Genomic DNA, 23750 nt, shown 5'->3' with positions numbered 1-23750 from the left:
TTCCAAAATAATGTTTCTATGTGGTAATTCCTTTCTGGCATTTGTCAGGAAATTTATGTTGTGAATTTTGGGAAAAATCATTTAAGAAATTGGGAATGTGGGGAAAATGTTATAATTTTTGACATTAAAGTTTTATCAGTTAAATACAGATATTACTTGTTCAAAGGAATCCACAAATGTCATTTAAAAGCAAGAGCAAGAAATGCTGCAGGTTAATGTTAAATTTTTTGGGTGTAGAACAGAAGCATGTCAAGGAGAAGTAGCACAATTTAGTGGTTAGTCTGGCTTTTATGGCCCTGTCTCTTCCTAATATGCTGGGAGCCATTAGCCAAGTAGGTATGACAATTTCCTTGCCAGCGTACCCCATGTTGCTTAGTGGAAGGACTCGTGGAAATAGGACATTTTGCAGTGACATTGCATCTAAGGTGACCTTGCTCAAGGACCAGGGCGGATCCGGGTTTAGGGTGTTCCCAGTTTAGGATAATCCGGGTTTAGGGCGTTCCCGGTTTAAGACAATCCGGGTTTAGGGTGGTTCCAGGTTTAAGGTTATTCCTGCTGGGAATAGGGCGTATCCTGCTGCCTGAGTTCCCCTTGAGTTCTCAAGGGATTCAGACAGTATTTTTCGGGAGACAGAAGCCCAGTGGTGGTGATTTTGGGCAGAGAACGTGGATTTCCCCAGAATGTGATTGTAGACGGCTGGTGTGAGTTCGGGAATAAAGAGTTGCTGTTTGAATCTACAAGCTGTGTGGTGGCTCGTGATTTTGTGCCCAGCCAGACTGCGGCATTAATAAAGAGTCATTCTTGCAAATAACTATTTATAAGTTTATATTCATGATAAAATTTAAGTAAATCCTATGAATGATATTTCATGAAAGAAATTTGGAAGCAAAAAGAAGTTTATAAATTGGTGATTTCAGCATATGATTCTGTGTAGGTCTGTTAACTTTACTAGTCCTAGTTTCAAATGTTAAAGTTTTGTATTACTCAATAATATTTGCTGGTGTTTGAGTATTCAGTAGGCTACAGATTAATAGAAGAGACTACAAAGAGAAAAGATGTGGAATACTCCTATATGACACTAGAAAGTGATTTAAAATCTGAATTAGTAAAAACATTATCAATTTCAACAGCAAACTAAAATCAGAGTAAGCAGGTACTATTTTCATCATTATAATACGTTTTTATGATTTAACATGTTCCCTAATACTCTTGAGTTGAAGATTCTTTTGGATGCACTCTTAATTTGACCAGTCAATGTGAAGTGTAAGATAACTGGCATATTTGTCATGAATCAAAGATGAAGAATATTGGATAGGACAATTAACAGTGTGTTTTAAGATTTTATTTCAAGAATTCTTGAACTAAAGCTCAACTTTTTCTGATGTTGGGCCATACTTTACCAGTGATTACTTTTAAATGATACTAGTGATTACTTTTAAAATTAAACCTATGCGTTAATTAAGATATTAAAGAATTGGAGTACATTGTAAATAACATTTTATAACAATGAAGTTATTTTAATTATAGTTTATATTGTGAACATAGAATTCAATATAATTTTTACTTAAATTGTGTTCAGTTTTTTCTTCTAAAGTTATTTGAATCTAAAAAAAGAAAAAATAGGGGGATGGGGGAAGGTTTTAGCTTTTAAAGTCATTTGAGTAAATTCCATGGCTGTTCTCCCAGTTAGTAAGTTTTCACTGCATTTGCAGCAAGTTAATTGCTTCTGCTAATAAATAATCTAAAATCGATGCTGACAGCAGTTAATTGGCACAGAGATTTTATTTTGTAAAGCTCTTGGCTAACGACCTTCTTTAAATTAATAGCATTAAGTGCTTTGAGGAAATAAATCTGAGGAATTGCCTGTCATTTGCTTGTCATGTCTAATAACTTCCAATAATGATGGCTGATAGATTTTTGCACATTCCATTATTGAAGTTGGTGCATGTAATTATTCTCCTCATTATATGTAAACAATTAGCAATATCTGGTATTTCCTTGCAGTAAAGCTGTTAAATACAAGTAACATATTAGAGATTAGAAGCCATTTTAAAATCTAGATTTTAATTATTTTCAGGAAGTCTTTCATTCTATCTGGATATTTTATGTGCTAGATCTAAGTAAAAATAGGGTGGGGGTTTAGCTCCCTTCGTTTTAAGACTAGCACTTGAATTTTTTTGAATAGAACTTCTAAAAATTGTAGTGTGGGTGTTTTAAAATGTGACAGCTTATGGAAATTTTTGTTTGTAGCTTGAAGAAGTCATGGAAAAAGAAACTTACAAGACAGCTAAATTAATTCTCGAAAGGTTTGATCCAGACTCAAAGAAAGCAAAGGTAATACTGTGATATCATTAATATTTTATGAATAGATGCACATTATGATAGATCACTATAATAACATTATTGTAATTGATAGGAGTTTGAGCCGCCATCTGCTGGAGCAGCTGTAACTGCAAGACCTGGACAAGGTAAATAGCTTTGTAGAAACTGCTGCTGCTGTTGGAAAGATCCATATTTACCCAAGTGAGTTCATAAGTGTGTTGGTGGTATGTAAAAACTCATGTAGAATGCTTTTATGTTAATTTATACTTGGTAATTTGAGATATAACTTAGGTAGATGGCAATCATTGTAATTCAGTTTGATTTTTGTGGAACTATATTGGTCAGTTAAGATTTTGAATATCTGTTGAGGTTAAAATATATAATTGATTTTAACCTTTTGAAATTTAATGAGTAATTAATTTCACCAATATTTTATAAGATTTCTCCTTCAGATAATAATCTCTTGAAATGTGTTATGAAAAACTTAACATTTTAATTCTTTAATTAATTGATTGATTGATTGATTGATTTTTGTGGTACTGGGGAGTGAACCCAGGATCTGGCACATTATTGGCAAATCTTCCACCACTGATCTACACCCCCAGCACTATTATTTATTTTTGAAGAATATAATGAATATTTTGTCAAATTTGGAATTTCTTCTAAAATGGCACTTTTATATAGTAAAAAAAAAAAAAATTAGAAATGGGAAAAATAAAAAAGAAAAATTCCACACAATGCAGCTCTTCCTTTTTGAGGTTTTAGTACCATGGTATTAGTCATCACTATTACCCTAGTAAATGTTTTATAATATTTTAGAAGTCATTTTAAATGGCTACATAAAATATTTCTAGGACTGGTATGTGAAAAGGTATTTTTGAGTTTGTTGGTTTTTATCTTTGTTCTTTTCTTAAGAATATAGAAGTAGAATTTGTAAGGCTTTTGTTGCAATGTGAGGGTATATTACTTTAAAAATTTAACTGCCATTCTTATAGTAATTAATTACAATTCTTTAGAATTGTGCTCATTTGTATTGTTATAAAGCATGTAGAACTTTGAAAAGTAAATCCCCTTTATTAGGGGATTTACAAAAATCCACAAAATCCATGGTTATTAAATAAGTCTTAGTTTTAGGTTTTCGAATTGACATGGATATGTAGAAAGAATTCTACCTTCACCTTCTATCTTCCATAGTAGGATTTCATTTTATAGAAATATTAGCCTGTTTTCTTTTAGAGTCTCTTTTGAAAAAAAAGTTTACATTATAATTAAAACAAATTATGTGGATATACTTGCAGTGAAATTCCTATTTTTATAGTTTAATTTTTTCTACAATTTATACTTCTTTCAAGAAACCATCAAAAAAGATTTTTGGCCTACGACCAGATTTCCATAACTTCTAAAGAATTTTTCTATATCTAGTCTTAATTTTTCAAAAATATTTTTTGATTGAATTCCTGGAAGTAGAGAACAGAAGAGTTATTTCCCAGGGTGGGAAAGAGAAGGGGGATAAAGGATTAAAGGGTAGAAAATTTCATTATATAGGTGAATATAATATCTAGGGCTTTAGTGTACAACCCGGTGACTGTAATTAGCAATACTATATTGTATACTTGGAATTTGCAAACAGCATATCTTAAGTGTTCTCATTTCATATAGGGGAAAAGATAACTGTGAGATAATGAACATTTTGATTAACATTTTAATTAACATTTTGATTTCACAATAAATAAAAGTAACCTTGATGAATGTATTTTAGAAATGTGATATTTGCAAAAAATTATTGTTGATACTTTTTAAAAAAGTGATTTCCTTTACTAACATCCTTAAGTATTTATTAGTATTTAGGCATACAAGTTACTTCAAGAATCTAAACTCACCTTTCCTTAGAAACTTTTGAAACCCAAATATGTGTTTTCCTTCTGATGACACATTATAATTATGGGAAATCATTGTTGGTCTCACTGGTTTGGATTCCTTTGGTACTGTTTGCTTTCAGATATTATTTTAGGGAGAATTAATACTTAGTTATAATATGAATGAATCATTTATTAAAAAATTTGCATAACTCATGTTCAGAAACCCAGGGGAATATAGTGATGAATATAACATGTTTCTTGATCATAAGAAGGTTATAATCTATTGTTATTTTCTTTTAAAAAAATATATCTTCTGTGGTGTATTATTCTAGTGTGCCTCACTCTTCCAGGGTTATAGTAATAAATTACTATTTTGAATTTTTTCTTAGCTTTTAAAAAATTCTAAATTATGGGGCTGGGTTGTGGCTCAGTGGTAAAGTGCTGGCCTAGCATGTGTGAGCACTGGGTTTGATCGTCAGCACCACATTAAAAAAAAAACAAAACAAAAAAAACAATAAAAAAATTCTAAGTTTTATCACAATTCCATTCTACTTTTAAAGAATTATACCTAAGTTTTATTGTTTTATCATGTTTTTTTTTTGTATAACATTTATTTATTTATTATTTATATGACGGGGAATGCATTACAATTCTTATTACACATATAGAGTGCAATTTTTCATATCTCTGGTTGTATACACAGTATATTCACACCAATTTGTGTCTTCATACCTATACTTTGGATAATAATGATCATCACATTCCACCATCATTAATAACCCTATGCCCCTCCCTTACCCTCCAACCCCTCTGCCTTATCTAGAGTTCATCTATTCCTCCCATGGTCCCTCTCCCTATCTCACTATGAATCAGCCTCCTTATATCAAAGAAAACATTTGACATTTGGTTTTTTGGGATTGGCTAACTTCACTTAGCATTATCTTCTCTAACTCCATCCATTTACCTGCAAATGCCATGATTTTATTCTCTTTTATTACTGAGTAATATTCCATTGTGTATATATGCCAATTTTTTTTTTTTTATCCATTCATCTAATGAAGGGCATCTAGATTGGCTCCACAGTTTAGCTATTGTGAATTGTGCTGCTATAAACATTGATGTGGCTGTGTCCCTGCAGTATGCTGTTTTTAAGTCCTTTGGGTATAGACCCATGAGAGGGATAGCTGGGTCAAATGGTGGTTCCATTCCCAATTTTCCAAGAAATCTCCATACTGCTTTCCATATTGGATGCACCAATTTGCAATCAGAATGGCAGCTATTATGCATACAAACAACAATAAGTGTTGGCGAGGATTTGGGGAAAAAGGTACCTTTATTTATCTTTATGTGGCCCTGAAGATCAAACCCAGAGCTCCACACGCGAGGCATGTACTCTACCACTGAACCAAAACCCCAGCCCCTTAGGAAATATTTTGAGCTCGACTTTCCACATATATATAAAATCTGATGTATTAATCTACTTTAAACTGGTTAGGGGGATTATATTAAGTTTTAAAATAAGAAAATTTAATTTAAAAAAAAATATCTTCAATGTTACTAACCATGGTCCAAGCTATCTTTGGTGCTTTCTATTACTGACTCCATCTTTGCTCTCTTTGGAGCCTCTTCTTAAACATTAAGCTTCCTTTAAGACATAATATTGGATCATGTCAGTCCTCTGCTCAGAATACTTCTAAAATCAACACTTTTGGTAATGTAGAGGTCCTTGGTGACTTTAGAATAAACAGTTTTAGTGTAATGATAGGAGCAAGAACCTGATTAGAAAGGATGGGAGTAGAAGAGTTCAAGACAATGAAAGAGATGAATCTTTTGAGTGAAAGGGAATGAAGAAATGGATGACTGGAGGGGGAAGCATTTTGTGTGCATGGGTAAGCATAATGTGTGAAAGAAATAATACCATATTTATGTGCTACTAGGAATGGCCCAGAGCACATGAAATAATTGATGACATAAGAGGGAATGGGGACAGTTTATTGAGAGCTGTCCATGAGAAGGTGAAAGAAGGTGTGATATAGTTTACAAATATACAAGTTAGCTTTTGATAAGAGTGTGGCAATTCTTCTTGAGTAATAAGGGCAGACTGAGAACATGAACAGATATAGTTAGGTGGAGGGAATTGTTTTCTGAGTGTATCTGATTCCTTAGTGAAGGTAAATAAAGTTGGGGGAGATATAGTTGGGAGCTTGAAGAAACTGTTTGAAATAATTCTCTAGGACAGTGAGAGAATAATTGAGAGATGTAGAGTGCCAGAGTGCCCTAAAAACTGCTTAAAATCAGTGGTCATGAATTTAAAGCATGACTGTGTTTTTTATGTTCACCTTTATGGGTGCAGGAATGGAGTAGGCAGATGGTTGGTTTTAACCAGGGTTGAGATTTTGACTAATGAATTAGGCAAAGTGATAAAGGGGCAGGGCAGGGAGGTGAAGTTACATGCAAGGGAATGATTTTAACAGTGGATTATGGAATTTGAGAAAATCATGAGGGAAATAAGGACATGAGGGGGAATGATGGACAATAAAAAGCTGTTTATAAGAACCAGAAAACTATATCTTGCAAATGTGGGCCAAAGTTGTGGGTTTTTAAAAAATGGCTCTTCAGCTTAAAATGGGTTTTACATTTTTAAACATTCTTAAAAATAGCAAAGAAGAATATGCAATAGTTAGATCTTGTGTGGTCTGGAAAGCCTAAAATCTTCATCCTTAGGCCTTTTTATAATAAGTTTGTTGACCCCTTCATAATGAATAACTAATGAAAACAGATCCTTTGGGGGTTGTAGAAAGTAAGCTGAAAAGACAAGTTTGATTTGAGAGTGGGATGCTTAATTTTAAGAGGTGAATAGTTATTGTAGGTGCCCAAGGTTCTAGGACTAAATTATAAACAGAGCAGTGAATAAAATTGGAGGATGCTCAGATTATTAGAGGATGCCATCACAAGCTAAAAATGAATACTTAACAGACCATCTTATTTTTTTTTAAAGGAAGTCATACCCTTCTCTTTATGTATAACTTGCACCTTTACTAAATTAAATTAGCAAAAGTCAGTTGTTATCTGCCACAGCTGTATCTAAACTGTAGTATTGCAGAAAAATCTAATGTTTTTGGCAAATGGATTACAATTTCTTATATAAATAGGTTTTTAGAGTTTACTCACCCCTATTCTATAGCATATGTGGAAAGTTAGTAAAAGTCATAAAACTTGGGGCTGGGGATGTGGCTCAAGCGGTAGCGCGCTCGCCTGGCATGCGTGCAGCCCGGGTTCGATCCTCAGCACCACATACAAACAAAGATGTTGTGTCCACCGAAAACTACAAAATAAATATTTAAAAAAAAAATCATAAAACTTTTTTGTTCTTTATGGCAAGTGGAAGGATGCTTAATATCTTGCTGTTTTTCTGGGGTTTATGTTTAAAAAGAGATTCTGGAAAACACCTTATCATAAAATAAATTCAAGTTTATACTATTATACTTATCTGTTGTATAACAAACTATCCCAAAACATAATGTCTTAAAATATTGTTCATTTATTTTACTCATAAATTTGCAGTTTGTTTAGGTTGGGTAGAGGCAGCTCATCTTGGTAAGTTGAGGCTATTTTATTGGAAAATTTATCATCCTGATGCTTTATTCACATGGCAGGAAAGTTGGTGCTAGATGTTGTTCCTCCACATGTACCTCTCTGTGGGATCACTTGGGCTTCTTCACATAGTAGCCAGATTCTCAGACTGAGCAGCTTAATAGACATTAAGTAATTCTGGAAATTGGCAGTTTTATTTTCTTAGTCAAGCAGTTCCAGAGCACAGATTGAAGGGAAAGGCACATAGACACTCTTCATCCCAATTTGTTGGGAGACAAAGCAGGTTTTGGAGTCTTATTTAAAAACTGCCACATGCATCTTAATACAAATAACAAGGTATTTCTTTTTTAAAAAAAATTCTTTTAAAAAATTTGTTCTAATTAGTTATACATAACAATAGAATGCATTTTGACATAACTTCTCATTCTTCTGGTTGTCCATGATGTAAGATCACACGGGTCATGTAGTCAGTAATATGTGTACATAGGATATTAATGTCCCTTCCATTCTACTATCCTTCCTATTCCCATACTTCCTCCCCTTCCTTCACTCCCTTTTGCCTAATCCGAAGTATTTCTGTTCTTCCCTAGACTCCTCCTTCTAGTGGATTAGCATCCACATATCAGAGAAAACATTTGGCTTTTTGGGGATTGGCTTTTTTCACTTAGCATGATATTCTCCAACTCCATTCATATACTGGCAAATGCCATAATTTCATTCTTCTTAAAGGTTGAGTAGTATTCCATTATGTATATATACCACATTTTATTTATCCATTCATCTGTTGAAGGGCATCTAGGTTGGTTTCATAGTTTAGCTGTTGTGAGTTGAGCTACTATAAATATTGATGTGGCTATGTCACTGTAGTGTGCTGATTTTAAGTCTTTTGGTATAAAGCGAGAAGTGGCATAGCTGGGTCAAGTGGTGGTTCCATTCCAAGTTTTCTCAGGAATCTCCATACTGCTTTCCATAATGGTTGCACCAATTTACAGTCCCACCAGCAATGTATGAGTGTACCTTTCCCCCTACATTCTCACCAACATTTATTATTGCTTATATTCTTGATAATTGCCATTCTAATAAAGGCATTTCTATTCACATTTTTCAGTTTTTGTCTCAAGTGAGACACCATGAATCACCATGAATGCTTTCTTTGTCTCATCGTTGGGTTTAATCTTCCTCTTCTTGGATTCTCTATAGTATTTTGTTGGCTCCCTTTTTTGACATTTACCTTGTATTAAAGTTTTTAGTGACTTTGTTTTGTCTTTGCTTGCTGTCTCTATGTGCAACTCTGTATTCCTTTTCAGTGCTTATCATAGTGTTTTAGTCATAGTGGTTGCTTAATGTGTTGAGTTGAAGGAAATAAAAAGAAAATAATTTTTTAGCATTTCCAAAGTTTGTTTAAATGTTGTGAATAGAACCTTGATGAACTGAAAGGTATAGGTTGTTTAAAGTTGATAGCTAAGAAGACAACCCAGACCAGAAATATAATGATGTGACAAAAAAAGGAAACATTGAGATGAGGAACTATAAAGCAAAAATATGTTATTCTTTTTTTGAAATACAGATCAACAACAAAAAGGTAAACTCAACTAAAGTCTTGCAAGTGGCATGTATTAGCAAATTTTCTTTCCCTCTCTCTCTCTCTCTCTCTCTCTCTCTCTCTCTCTCTCTTTTGTTGTTGCTACTGGTGGTTAAATCAGGGCCTTGAGCATGGTAGGCAAATGTTTTACCACTAAACTATATTCCCAGCACTTTATTTTGAGACAGGGTCTTTCCAAATTATTGAGGTTGGCCTCTAACCACCTGCTTCAACCTTCTGAATAGCTGTGATCACAGGTCACTGTTCCCTAATATTAGCAGATTATCTGCTTGAAATTAGCCTTTTAAAATGAAGTTAGGATGAGATTCTCAATGCAGCAGGCAACACAGATTCAGCTAATTCACAGTTTCAATTTCATATGCAATGTTAATTCCTCTTGAATGTAACATAGCATATTTACAAGTTCTGGGGATAAGGATGTAGATGTCTTTGGGAGACCATTATGCTGCTTTTCATACCATGTATGTAGGGTAACATGCAGTTAGAAATTTAAAACTGAAAAGCAGGAGAAAAGTAGATTAATTTCATAGACTTTTTAAAATTCCATACTCTGTCAGTTACTTTGCAGCTGCTATAAAGATGCAGTTCCTGCCTATTAGTTTTTGGTTAAAAGGGGTATAAATAAATAAATTAATAGTATATATAAGTAAATAAATAGTCTTAGTGTTCTAAGGACTATACTAAGGTAGAAGGTAGGCAATAAATCACTATAATTTTCTATGAGAACAGGGTTGGGAAAATACTCTTTAGGTAAAGGTACCACTTCATGGGCAATGACAGAAAAACAACTCAGTACCTTGAGGAACTGCAAATAGATCCTGGTCCTTGAAAAAGGGAGGTAGGGTTCATGTGAAGAAGCGATCAAAAAAAGACTTTGTGTAAAATATTATATGGTGAGACTTTATTTATATGCAGCATGGAAAGCCACTGGAGACTTTAAATTATTTTTATTTATTTTTGTTGTTGGTTCTAGCGATCAAACTTGGCACATGCTAAGCAAGTGCTGTGCCACTGAACTGCATGTCCAGCTCTAGGCTTTGAGTTTTAGATTAAGAACACTTTTTCTTGGTAGTATGGAGAATGGATTGAAGAGAGAACAAAGCTGAGACATGGATGCAAGTTAGGATATCATTTAATATAGACAAGAGAGAAAGGCCTGCACTAAAATTACAGCATTCTAATTGGCTGGGGAAAATGAGTTAAGAGATACCTCAGGAGTAGATTGACAGGACTTGATGGCAGTTTTAGATTTGGAAAGTGGTAGGTAGAAGGAGAAGTCAGGATATCACCTAGATGCCTAATAGGACTTTGAGACTTACTACAAGAAAAATGCTTTGTGAGATTGTTTCCAGGTGAGAATCCACAAATGACTCATTGACTTGCTCCTTCTGAAATTATTAAGCAGATTATTTCTATAAGTGTTGAGCCAGGAATTGATATTGAAGTCACTGTTGCAGATGCCTAGATCAGCATTAAAAAAAAAAAAAAGGAATAATTATACTAACATTCATCTCAAGAATTATTTAATAGCAAACTAGAGTTATTTGCACTTCAATTTAAAATAAGTCATTATTTTACACTTTTAACAAGGTCACAAATAACTTGGAAAACATTTAGTGTCTAAATTAATGTCTCTATATAGATTTTTATTTTTTATTTTTTGTGGTACTGGGGACAGAGCCTAGGGGCACACTACCACTGAGGTACATCCCCAGCCCTTTATTTTGAGACAGAGTCTTGCTAAGTTGCTGAGCTTGGCCTCCAACTTGCAATCCTCCTGCCTCAACTTTCTGAATAGCCAAGATTTCAGGTGTGTGCCAGTATGCCTGGATATATGTATTTTTAAATAATTGCTTTAGAATTTTAGATTGCTTAGCTTTTGATCTATTGTAATCTCTGGAACCTTTAGATTTGCACTACTAATATTAATAGTACTACTTATTAAGTACTTTTTGTGTGCTCTATCTAAGCTGTTATGTGTTGATTTTCTCATTGCAACAATCATAAGAGGTAAGTATTCTCATTATGAGAAAACTAAACTGAGAGATGTCATTAATTTGGAAAAGCCTGCATGCTCCAGAACTACAACAGGGTAGAACTAAAATGAAGAAAGTTTGAACAAGTTTGCTTTCCATAACTATGCTATTTATCATAATTTTAAACTTTGTTGTCTTTCTTTTTTTAATATAACATAGATTTTTAAAATCTCATTTTTATTTTTTTGCTTAATATTTATTTAAAGCCATTGTAGACATGTCCTCCTACTTAGCAAATATGATTTTTGTTGAATTGTTGATTGATCATTGAGAATGTTCAGACATTCTCTAGTAAAGAATTAACCTTATAGAATACACCTTATGATATTTTGCCCCATTGATGTAGATTGCTTGATAATTTTCTTTTGGAGGATTGTATTTTACATTTGAATGTAGGAAATACTGAATATAAACAATATGTCTGCTTTGTTAGGAACTTTTGTTTTTAATATAAAAACATTTGTGAATGACAAGTAGCTAAAAGTAGATAAATCTTAGCTATTCTAAGAATAGCTAAGATTGTTTCATAATATTTTGCCAAGTATAGATTTGGCACTGTATTTCTAGCCATTTAAAACTATTGATAATTGTAAACCTTTGTTACTTGCTTTTTCTTTGAAAATGATAAAACTATTTTCCCTTTCATGATTCTTTTATAACATTTTTTTCTCTTTGCCTAAATTTAGATTTAGAAACATTAAGCTAAGTCTCTTTTATGGATCACTAGATATGATGTTATTTTTAAATTAGTTATAGACCTTACCTTTTAGTAGCATACAAATAATATTAAAAGAGTGTCCGTGCTAATTTTCACAGAGTAAATGCTCATTCAGAGCAAAGTCTTAAGTCTTTATTCAAGAAGTGAAAGGAGGGCTGGGGATGTGACTCAAGCAGTAGCGCGCTCGCTTGGCATGCATGCTGTCCGGGTTCGATCCTCAGCACCACATACAAACAAAGATGTTGTGTCCGCTGAAAAACTAAAAAATAAATATTAAAAAATTCTCTCTCTTTCTCTCTCTCTTTTTTTTTTAAAAAAAGAAGTGAAAGGATAACAGCTACTTTCAGTATAGTCTGATTATATGCTGAATTTTTATTTGTCTAAATAAAAATGTCTGTTTTTGAGGTATGCTTTACCTGAAAATTAACTAAAAATTATTTATAGTATTCGATGGCTTATTTCTTAATTAACAAATTATTAAATATTAATATGATTTCAGTAACTTGTGCACATTTAATGGCTTTCTTAATGTGCAACTGCAAATGGCTTGATTAGAAACTGAATTATGAACCAATAGAAAATTTGTTGGTTCTACTAATTATCACTGAAATAATTTGAAAATAACTTAGTAAGGGCTGGAGGTATAGTGCTAGTTTTGTACGGGCAAGGCCCAGGGTTGAATCCCCAGCTCTGCAAAAAACTAAAAAGAAAAAGAAAATTCCTAGTTGTGTGAAAACACTATTCAGTAAATGTCAGCTATTAGTGAATGGACATTATCATATTTAATCCTCAAAATAATTTTATGGGTTAAGAATCTTATCATAATTTTATAAAGAAATAGGTTTATCAAAGCAATCCATCTGAGGTCATGTAGCTAGAGCCAGATTTCAACCAAACCTTAACTATTAACTAGTTAATAGACTAGTTTGATATGGACTTAAAGCTGACACCGGAGCTATACTTTCAGTGAACCTTTCACAAAAGTCTTTAATTTAATCTGAATCCAACTCTAAAGTGTTTATCTTCTTGAAGTATACATGTTTATTCTTCATGCCAATTAAAACATAACTTTTTTAGTTTTGGCCCACTAATTCAGAACTTATAAAAATTTAATGTGATACATAGCATTTAAAAGTTATAAAGGGCTTTTTGAGATCTTACTGCTAACATTCAAGTAAGATATTAGGATGGAATGGGGAATGTTAGAATTTAGTTTTATGTTATTGAGTCATGAAATATTTTCTGTAAAAGACCAGGTAGTAAATGGCTTTGAGAATCATATGGTCTCTTTTGTAACTACTCAACTCTTTGAAAGCAGTTGTAGACAGTATGTAAACAAGAGAGTGGAACCGTGTTCCAATAAAACTACAAAAGCAGGCGGCAGCCTGGAATTGGCACATTTGCCGACCTGTACAAAGAATCTTATAATTTTTACAATTAAAAGTTAAGATTTATTTATGATGAAACTTCATATGGAATACAACTTTTCGTATATTAAAATATTGGCAAAAAGTTAGAAATGTATAAATTAGAATTGGCATGGTACCTAAAGAATACTTTTTTAAAAACCCTTTCTGTGACTACTTATTCTTTTCATAATTCCATAATATATGCAGTCACTTATTTCTTAAAATTATTCTTATTTTTGAGTCTTAACAAACAAGTCTGCTATTTGGAATTTCTACTAATTTTGATAAACTTTCTTTTATTATAGTTAGGAAGGTTTACTGTAAACAAACATGACATAATTAGGTGATGATGAGTAGATATATCAAGGTTTGTTGTGTAAATATGTCCAGTTGTGGGTTCAGAATGGATTTCTCATTACAAGTAGTTTTGATCCTAGAATACCTTTTGGTGCCATAGAATTTTAATAAGTGTCATTTGTGGTGTTGGCAAATATGGTATGTTGAATATTCAATCTAATATATACTTACACTTCTCAGAGATTCGTCAGCGAACTGCAGTACAAAGAAACCTTTCTCCAACACCAGCAACCTCTAATCAGGGCCCTCCTCCACAAATTCCGGTATCTCCTGGACCACCAAAGGACACTTCAGCCCCTGGTGGACCACCAGAAAGAACTGCTACTCCAGCCCTATCATCAAATGTGTTATCGAGACGTCTTGGATCCCCTGCTACTTCAGTGCCTGGAATGGGTAAACAGAGCACTTAATGTTATTTACAGTTTATATTGTTTTCTCTGGTTACCAATAAAACAGGCCATTTTCAGACGGTATGGAAATGGCATTTCATTTGGAAATAGCAGAGCAGTTATCTGATTAAGCAGGAGTTCCATATTCAATTAGCCATAACTCTTTACAGCTGGCACCTTGTGATACTGAAACCTATTTCTTGAGCTCATTTAACTGTTATGGCTTCTTTGTTTAAATGGCAATAAAACTTTGTAGTATTCTGTAGTCAATAGTTTAGCATATCTTTTTATATTCAACTTTAGAAGGTTCAGATTTATATGTAATAGGGATAGAAGAGAATACTTTTGGAAAGTATTCATGTTCTTTGCTAGTTCTGGCAATACATTCTTAAATATGACAACCTATTTCAGGAAGCATAGTCCTGCATTTTGGTTTCCAATGTTACTGTTGTTAATATGGACTAGTAGATCACCCTTCCCCCCTTTTAAAGTCATGGAACCTTATTATTTTCTGGTATATACTCTATAGAGTTCTATTAACATTTGCCTTTACTATCTTATTGCATAGATTCTTTTTTTTTTTTTTTTTTTTCCAGTCTGGTGGACCTATAGGAGAAGATTCCATTTTACAGCATAACATATAATATATTACTCTGTGGTTATTTTTGGAGTGTGGTTGGGACACGGAAGTCCATTGCTTTATTCAGCACATCACATTATTTTATACAGAGTTCCATGTTAGATTTTTTTTTAATGATAATAAATTATTTTATTTTAGGATATTCAGTTCTAATTTGGGTTACTTTGATATTCATGATTAATTACTAACATAATTTATGATGATGACAGGCATAGCAATAGTTGATATCAGATAATTGGCATTTATGTAATAAAATCAATTATTATAATAGATTTTTTTTGCCTTTTTTCCTTTAAAAACTACAGCATCTAAGAGATGGGGTTCTAGCTCAGTGGTAGAGCACTTGCCTAGCATGTATAAGGCACTGGGTTCAGTTCTCAGTACTGCATATAAATAAAGGTCCATTGACAACTAAAAAATTATTTTAAAAAATTACAGCATAAGATTTTAGAATAGGAAACATTTATGATATTTATATTTATATATAAACATTATTATATGTACATGTATTAATATATGTACATATTATAAATATGAACAGTACAATATTTTATATTAATATGTCAACATAGATATATTTATAAGATGATAATATATTTATAATTTATATATTTATGTTACATATTTTATATTTTAAATATAATGTATAATATTTATGGTTATTTTTATCAATTATATATTTATGATAAATTTGTAAAAATAATTATGATTTATTTTATTTTTTTCAGTATTCCTATTGGTTTTTAGTGATGCATAACAGTAGACTTTATTTTGACGTAATTATAAAAGCATGGAATATAATTTGCTCTAATTCACGCCTCAGTGCTTCTCCTTCCCCATCTTTCTCTCACCCCCATTCCCATCCGTGTACTTTAGTGATTGTTCTGCTATTATAGTTTTTTCCCCCTTTAATTAGTGTCTTGTGGATGTATATAATGCTGAAATTCACTGTGGTATATTTATGTATATATATACACACATATATGTGTGTGTGTGTGTATATATATATATATATATATATATATACACACACACACACACACACAGAGGAATATTAGGTTAGATTCATTCTACTGTCTTTATACCATTTCTCCTCCTTTACTTTAATTCTCCTTTGTCTACTTAACTAGTCTTTCTTCTATTTTTCTATTTTATTAATTCCCTCCACCTTATTTTGGATTAGCTTCTGCATATCAAAGAAATACTTTGACTTTTTAGGACTGGCTTATTTCACTTAGCACAATAGTCTCCAGTTCCATCGGCAAGTGCCATAAATTCATTCTTCTTTGGGGCTGAGTATACTCCATTGCGAATACATAATTTATAATATTTATGTATTTATTTATAACAACTACATATTTGTATTTAGAAATAATTTATAAATAAATTTGTTTCTTAATTTATAAACAAGATGGCTACAAATGAAATGTATACAAATCATAGCTTCTAAAGAATTTAAAATAAAACTTAAATTTGACATATGACATCACTATGAGGCAGACATAGTTTTGTGAAATTGAGAAAAGTTAAATTGATTGAAAATCACTCATCTTTCCAGTTGTTAGTTTTTAGTTTGGATACCCATGATTTATAAATTAAAGTTCTGGTTGATTAATGAACTTTTTTTGGCGTGAGTACATGAATTATATCCATTTGTGTATCTAGTTTTTTTTTTTTTTTTTGATACCTTTATTTTGTTTACTTAGTTTTTTTTTTAAATGCGGTGCTGGGGATCAAAGCCAGTGTCCCACACATGCTGGGCAAGCATTTTACCACTGAGTCACAACCCCAGCCTGTATATCTAGTTTTAAAGAAATAAAAATTTAGCTATTTATATAATCGTAAGAGCCGTATTTTATATGTAAGGATAGGGCTATAGAAGGAACAATGACCTAAATTTCACATGAATGTAAATATAACATATTTCCTAAAGTTTCAAATTAGTTTCTTTGCGAAAGACTGTTTACATTGTACATTGCCAAAAGTATGAATGAGTTAAATGATTTATTATAGAGAAGATTAATAATTCATTTTTTCATTATACCATATTTGTGAAAGAGAATCAATTTGATGTGTATTACCATAGGGCTCCCATATGTTTGAAAATTAATAACCAGCAGGTACTTGATAATTTGCCAAGCTGTGTAAAAATGACCAGTATATTTACAATGATGGTTTTTGATATTTGTATTAATTACTCTTGTCTATAATAGCTTGAGTATGAAGATGCATTATTTTAAAAGTATGTAAGGGCTTTAAGATATTTTTATGGATCTCTTGGCTTATATATCCAGATTGCTTTGTGGACGTATTCACTGAAATATTCTAGCAAGTTGAATTGGTTAAATGTTTTCAAAATCTAATCTGGGGGCTGAGGTTATACTACCATTGGTAGAGTGCTCACCTAGCCTTTGTAAAAGACCCTTGGTTTAACCCCCAGCACTGAGGGAAAAAGTCTAATTTGGTATGCTTATTCAGGTTGAAATTTTGTCCACATTCAAGTTTATTTTTCAATGACAATCTTGTTCCTTTAAGATATTAATATAGTATCATTACTCTAAAGCCAGTCTTGAATACATTATAGTTTTTTGTCACAACCATTTTGAAAGCCTTGTATTCTTGTATCACAAGACTTGTTCCAAGAAGGTCCCATTTTATTTTAGTCTCCTTTGAGGTCTCTGCGTAAACCTTCATTGCTATCCACCTTACTCTTATGTTCATTATGTCTTGTTTTATAAAGACAAACATCACATTTTATTCTCTCATTTTCTTTTCAGTACCTTCTGTGTTGTCTCTCAATTCAGAATATCTCCTATAAATAATTGTTTTCAGAGGTCATAGAGTCACAATTTATGAAGTTTGAATGGTTGAATGTTTTTGAAAAAACAAACTTTTGTTTGTTTTTTAAATAGAAAAAAGCCAAACATTTTTTTTTTTTTTGTCCACAGACTTGGGAGCCACGTACAAAATATAAGATTCCTATTACTTTTATCTAATATAAATTATTACATAAACTGTTAGTCTTCTACTCTCCACTCCCCATTAGTCTCTTGATATTATCTTATTTATTAAATATAGTATATCTCTCCATTTATTTAGGTCTTTAATTTTTCTTACCAATATTTTATAGTTTTGTGTATAGGTTTTATCCATTTTTGGGCCAAATTTACATCTAATCATTTTATATTTTTGGTGCCTTTGCAATTAATTATTTCTAATTGTTCATTGTTAGTATATAAATACTTGATTTTTATATGTTGATCTAATATCCTATAACCTTCTAAACTCACTATTAGTTCTAGTAGATTTTGTATAGATAACAGTGTTTTCTACTTAGATAGACACATTGTCAGTGAATAAAGAAAGTCCTACTTTCCCTTTCCAATCTGGCCTTCCTTTATTTATTTCTCTTACCCTATTACTCTAGCTAGAACCTTCAATACAATCTTGAATAGAAGTGAGGAAGAGTAGACATCCTTATCTTAGTGTTGATCTTAGGGAAAGGCAATTCTTCTTTACCATTCACATTATGTTAGCTCTGTGTGTTTGCTTTTAAATAAGTATCAGGTTGAGGAAGTGCCAATTCAGTTGTTAGTAATAAGTGATGGGTTTTTAAAATACTTCTTTTTTTTGCATTTATTGAGATGTTCATATTGTGTTTGTTTTGTTTTAGCATCTGTTCATGTAGTGAATTATATTGAACATTAAATGTTCAACCACATTGCTTTCCTAGGATAGATCTTACTTGGTCCTTATGTTTTCAGTTTGCTAACATTTAGTTAAAAATGTTTATGTCAAGGTATATTGGTCTGTAATATTAATATATATATTAATATTACAGACCAATTAATAGTATTTTATATATATATATATATATATATATATATATATATAATTTTAATATTTTTGTCTGGTATTGGCATCAGAATAATACTAGCCTCATAGCTCTTCTTTAGTTTTCTGGATAAGTTTGTATGGAATTGGTATTGCCTCTTCCTTAAATGTTTGGTAGAATTTACCAATTGAAGCATCGGGCTTAGTGTTTCCTTTGTGGAAAAGGATCTTCTTTCTTTTTTTTCCCCACTGAAAATTCAGTTTTTTAAAGAAAAGCTGTAGAATAATATCACATGTGAACATAAGATGCAGCAATTCTTTTTAAAAAATATTTTTAGTTGTAGGCAGACATAATACCTTCATTTTATTTATTTTTATGTGGTGCTAAGGATCGAATCCAGTGCCTCACACATGCTACGCAAGTGCTCTACCACTGAGCTATTACGCCAGCCCAAGATGTAACAGATTTTTTTCCTTTTTTATTTATTCATTTTTTAAAATAAATTTTTAAAAATGTTCATATGACAGTGTAATGCATTATAATTCATATTACACATATAGCGCATAATTTTTCATATCTCTGATTGTATACAAAGTATATTCACACCAATTCTTGTCTTCGTACATGTACTTTAGATAATGATGATCATCACATTCCAACATTATTTTTAACCCCAGGCCCCTCCTTTACCCTCCCACCCCTGTGTCCTATCTAGAGTTCATCTATTCTCCCTTGCTACCCCTCCCTACCCCACTATGAATCAGTCTCCTTATATCAGAGAAAACATTCATCATTTGTTTTTTTGGGATTGGCTAACTTCACTTAGCATTATCTTCTCCAACTCCATCCATTTGCCTGCAAATGCCATCATTTTATTCTCTTTTATTGTTGAGTAATATTCCATTGTGTATATATGCCACATTTTTTTAATCCATTCATGTTTTGAAGGGCATCTAGGTTGGTTCCACAGTTTAGCTATTGTGAATTGTGCTGCTATGATCATTGATGTGGCTGTGTTCCTGTAGAATGCTGTTTTTAAGTCCTTTGGGTATAGACCCATGAGAGGGATAGCTGGGTGATATGGTGGTTCCATTCCCAATTTTCCAAGTCTCCATATTGCTTTCCATATTGGCTGCACCAATTTGCAGTCCCACCAGCAGTATATGAGTGTACCTTTTTCCCCACATCCTCACCAACACTTATTTTTGTCTGTCTTCATAATAGCTGCCATTCTGACTGGAGTGAGATGAAATCTTAGAGTAGTTTTGATTTGCATTTCTGTAATTGCTAGCGATGATGAATATTTTTTCATATATTTGTCGATTGATTGTATATCATCTTCTGAGAAGTGTCTGTTCAGGTCCTTGGCCCATTTATTGATTGGGTTATTTGGGTTTTTTTGGTGTTTAGCTTTTTGAGTTCTTTATATAACCTAGAGATTAGTGCTCTGTGTGAGGGGTAAAGATTTGCTCCCAAGATGTAGGCTCTCCATTCACCTCACAGATTATTTCTTTTGCTGAGAAAAAACTTTTTAGTTTGAATCCATCCCATTTATTGATTCTTGGTTTTAATTTTTGTGCTATAGGAGTTCTTATTAAGGAAGTTGGGCCTAGACTCACATGATGGAGATTAGGGCCTGCTTTTTCTTCTATTAGATGCAGGGTCTCTGGTTTTATTCCTAGGTCCTTGATCCATTTTGAGTTGAGTTTTGTGCAAGATGTAACAATTCTTGACAAAATTTTAGCAAACCAAATAGTTTGTGTCTTTTTGAGTGAGATCTGGTAGTTTGGTAGTCTTTCAAGGGATGTTACATCTAATTTTAGAATTTATTGCCATAACATTGTTCATAATATTTCTTTTAGTATTTTTACAATCTGGAGTTATGCTGTTTCTGTCACTTCTTTTAAAAATTTTTTTTTTGTAGTTGTAGATTGACAGAATGCCTTTATTTTATTTATTTTTATGTGGTGCTAAGGATCAAATCTAGTACCGTACACGAATTAGGCAAGTGCTCTACCACTGACCTACAACCACAGTTCTGTTTCTCTCACTTCTGATACAAGTGTTTTGGAATGTTTTCTCTTTCCCTCTGATTAGTCTGGCTATAAGTTTGTCAATTTATTAATCTTTTCAAGGAACCAGCTTTTATCTATTATTTTTATATATTTTATTTTATTAAAATTCTATTCTGTTTCCTTTGGGTTTCATTTGCTCTTCCTTTTTAGTTTTGTTCTTTTTTTTTTTTTTTTTTTGGTACCGGGGATTGAGCCCAGGGTGCTTCAACACTGAGCCACATCCCCAAGTCGTTTTTTATTTTGAGACAGGGTCTTTTTTGTTTGCTTGTTTGAGACAGGGTCTTGCTAAGTTGCTTAGGGCCTCTCACTAAGTTGCTGAGGCTTGCGATCTTCCTGCCTCATTCTCCTGAGTCACTGGGATTACAGTCATGTGCTACCATGCCTGGCTCTTCTTTTTTAGTTTTTTAAGGTAGAAACTGAAGTTGTGAATGAAACCGAAATCATGGATTTTGAACGTATCTTCTTAAAAACAGGTTTTAGTGTTATAAATTTTCCTTTAAGTACTACTTTAACTGTATATCAAAATTTTTAATTTTTTTTGGTTAAAATACTTTATAAAGTATTATATAAAATACTTTATAATACTTTTGATTTTTTTGCTTTGACTCCTGGGTTACTTTAGATGTAAGTTATTTAGCCTCCAAATATTTAGTGATTTTTCAAATGTTTTTCTGTTGCTGATTCCTAATTTCTGTTGTGGCCAGAAGACATATTTTGTATGCTTTGAATCTTCTTAAATATACTCTGACTTGTTTTATGTCCAGAATGTCATATATGGGTAAATGTTTTCTTGAAAAGAATATACAGTGTGTCCCTTTTAGGTAGAGCAGCAGGTATAAATGTCAGTTAGGTGAAGTTAGTAGTTGTTCAAGTGTTCTGTATTATTCCTGATTTTTTTTCCTGTCTGCTTATTTTATCAATTATTGAGAAAAATATTAATCTTCAAGTAAAATTGTGTATTTATCTATTTCTTTTTGATTTTTATCCATTCTTATAATCTGTTTCTTCATTAAGATGATATTCAGGTCACATAAATTTAATATAATGATTTATATGTTTACATGTTTGGGTTTGAGTTCAAATGTTCCATCTGAGTTTTTTGTTTTTCCCTTCTGTTTTCTGTTACCCTTTTCTCTTTTTCCGCCTTTTTTTGGGTTAGCTTTTATAATTTCATTTAATCTTATTGGCTGTCTTATTGGTTATAATACTTTTTTGTGTTCTTTTAATGGTTGTTTTGGGGTTTGTAGTGTATATCTTTAATTTATCACAAACCCTTTCAAATGATATGATACCATTTCACATATAGTTTTGAGAATCTAACAACAATTTGCTTGTGCTTTGCTTCTCTTCTGGTCTTTGTGCTTTTATTGTTACACATTTTACTTCTATGTATATTATAATCCCATAATAAATTATTATTTTTCCTTTAAATAGTAAATTATCTTTTAAAAGGACTCAAATAATAAAAAGTGTCCTTGTTTACCCACATGGTAACCTTTGCAGATGCGTCTTATTCCTTCACATAGCAGCTTTTTGTCTGTTGTCACTTTCTGTCTGCCTGATTTTTGTTGTTTCTTATAAAGTAGTTCTACTAGTGATAAATTCTTTCAGTTTTGAGTGTATATTTTATATCTATATCTGCTTGAGGTTGTCCCACAACTTGCTGATGTTTTTTTCCCTTAAAATTCTTTGTATGGTTTCTATTGCTACATCCTCAAGTTGACCAATATTTTTTTTTATGCAATACCTAAATTGCTGTTCATCTCTTTCCTGTAAAATGTTCATCCTAGACATTGTAATTTTTATTTGAAGAAGTTGAGTTTAGATGTTTTAATTTTTTTCCAGTCTCTACTTAACATACTGAATCTTTCCTTTAGATTCTCAAACGTGGAAGATAAGACAAAATAAGTTTTTTATGTTTTTGCTGACCAGTCAGCTGTCAATTTCTGGGCCAGTTTTGGTTAATTTTTCTTATTAATGGGTGTTACTTTCTTGTTTATTTGCATGGCTAGTAATTTTTGATTTGGTGCCAGACAATGTAAAATTTTTTTATTCCTCCACAAAACTCTTCTGAATACTTTGCCCATTGACCTGTGTGTTACATTTTCCACTGTAGCTATTTTAATAGGCAGTAATTTTTGTCCTTGTGAGTACTGATTTCTTTCATCTTTTTGGTTGGCTCTTCTAGTCTGAGGTAGTTTCCTCACATGCATGCACTGGTCATTAATCTGCCTAGTACTCTGGGAGACCCTCTTGAAGATCTTTAAGTATTCTATCTTTGTGCCATCTCCCTTCTTTGGTACTCTTTCACATGAACCCGAGCTGCCCTGGCTTCCCCAGAGTTCCAGTACTCTCTTCTCAACTCTGGGAACTGCTGTAACTGCTGTACTTTCTCTGGTTTTACTTTCCTTGCGCACTTCCTGGAAACCCTGTAGGCAGTAAACTGAGGCAATTGTTGGGCATATTTTGTTTTAGTCACTAAAGAAACATTAACTTACATAGCCTGTTATCTTGTGTTTTTAATAGTCTGTTAGTTCCTATATTTTGCATAGTGTTTTAGGTGGGGTGGTAAATCTTATCCTTGTTACTCTTTTAGAATATAAAATGGAAGTCTTCTAATTTATTTTTACAGGGCTTTAAGAGTTTGGGTGTGTTAAAAATTAGTTTGTACAGAATCTTACGTGGTTTTATCTCCTAATTATGTTGCTGATATAGCATATATTTAAATAGTTATTTTTGTAGTATATTATTTTTAATGAAAATTTAAGTGTTTTATAGAGATTTATAAGAATTAATATTTTACTGTTTTGTTAAAATCTTCCAAAAGAGTTCTAGCAAGCATACGTAGTTCTTGGTAATTGAATTAAATTTTATTTGTATCTTATTCATATAAATTTTATTTGTGCATATTTA

At 32.1% G+C, this 23750-nt stretch overlaps 1 protein-coding gene across 2 annotated transcripts in view; it reads left to right on the top strand.

Moving 5' to 3' along the window:
- The window catches only part of Lnpk (lunapark, ER junction formation factor), a 68283-nt gene that overhangs the window by 33662 nt on the left and 10871 nt on the right, over positions 1-23750 (top strand). For both annotated transcript variants that reach the window (XM_058580218.1, XM_046447514.2), the window contains exons 7-9: positions 2251-2334; positions 2417-2468; positions 14079-14291. In XM_058580218.1, the coding sequence (XP_058436201.1) occupies positions 2251-2334; positions 2417-2468; positions 14079-14291 (349 nt within the window). The remainder of the gene's footprint in view (positions 1-2250; positions 2335-2416; positions 2469-14078; positions 14292-23750) is intronic.

The sequence above is a fragment of the Marmota monax genome, unplaced genomic scaffold, assembly GCF_021218885.2.
Source record: "Marmota monax isolate L192 unplaced genomic scaffold, Marmota_monax_Labrador192_F-V1.1 WCK01_AAM20220418_F8-fsc00007, whole genome shotgun sequence".
NCBI classification, from domain to species: Eukaryota; Metazoa; Chordata; class Mammalia; order Rodentia; family Sciuridae; genus Marmota; species Marmota monax.
Note: the sequence above shows the minus strand (reverse complement) of the source record. Positions and strands in the feature narration are given on the sequence as shown.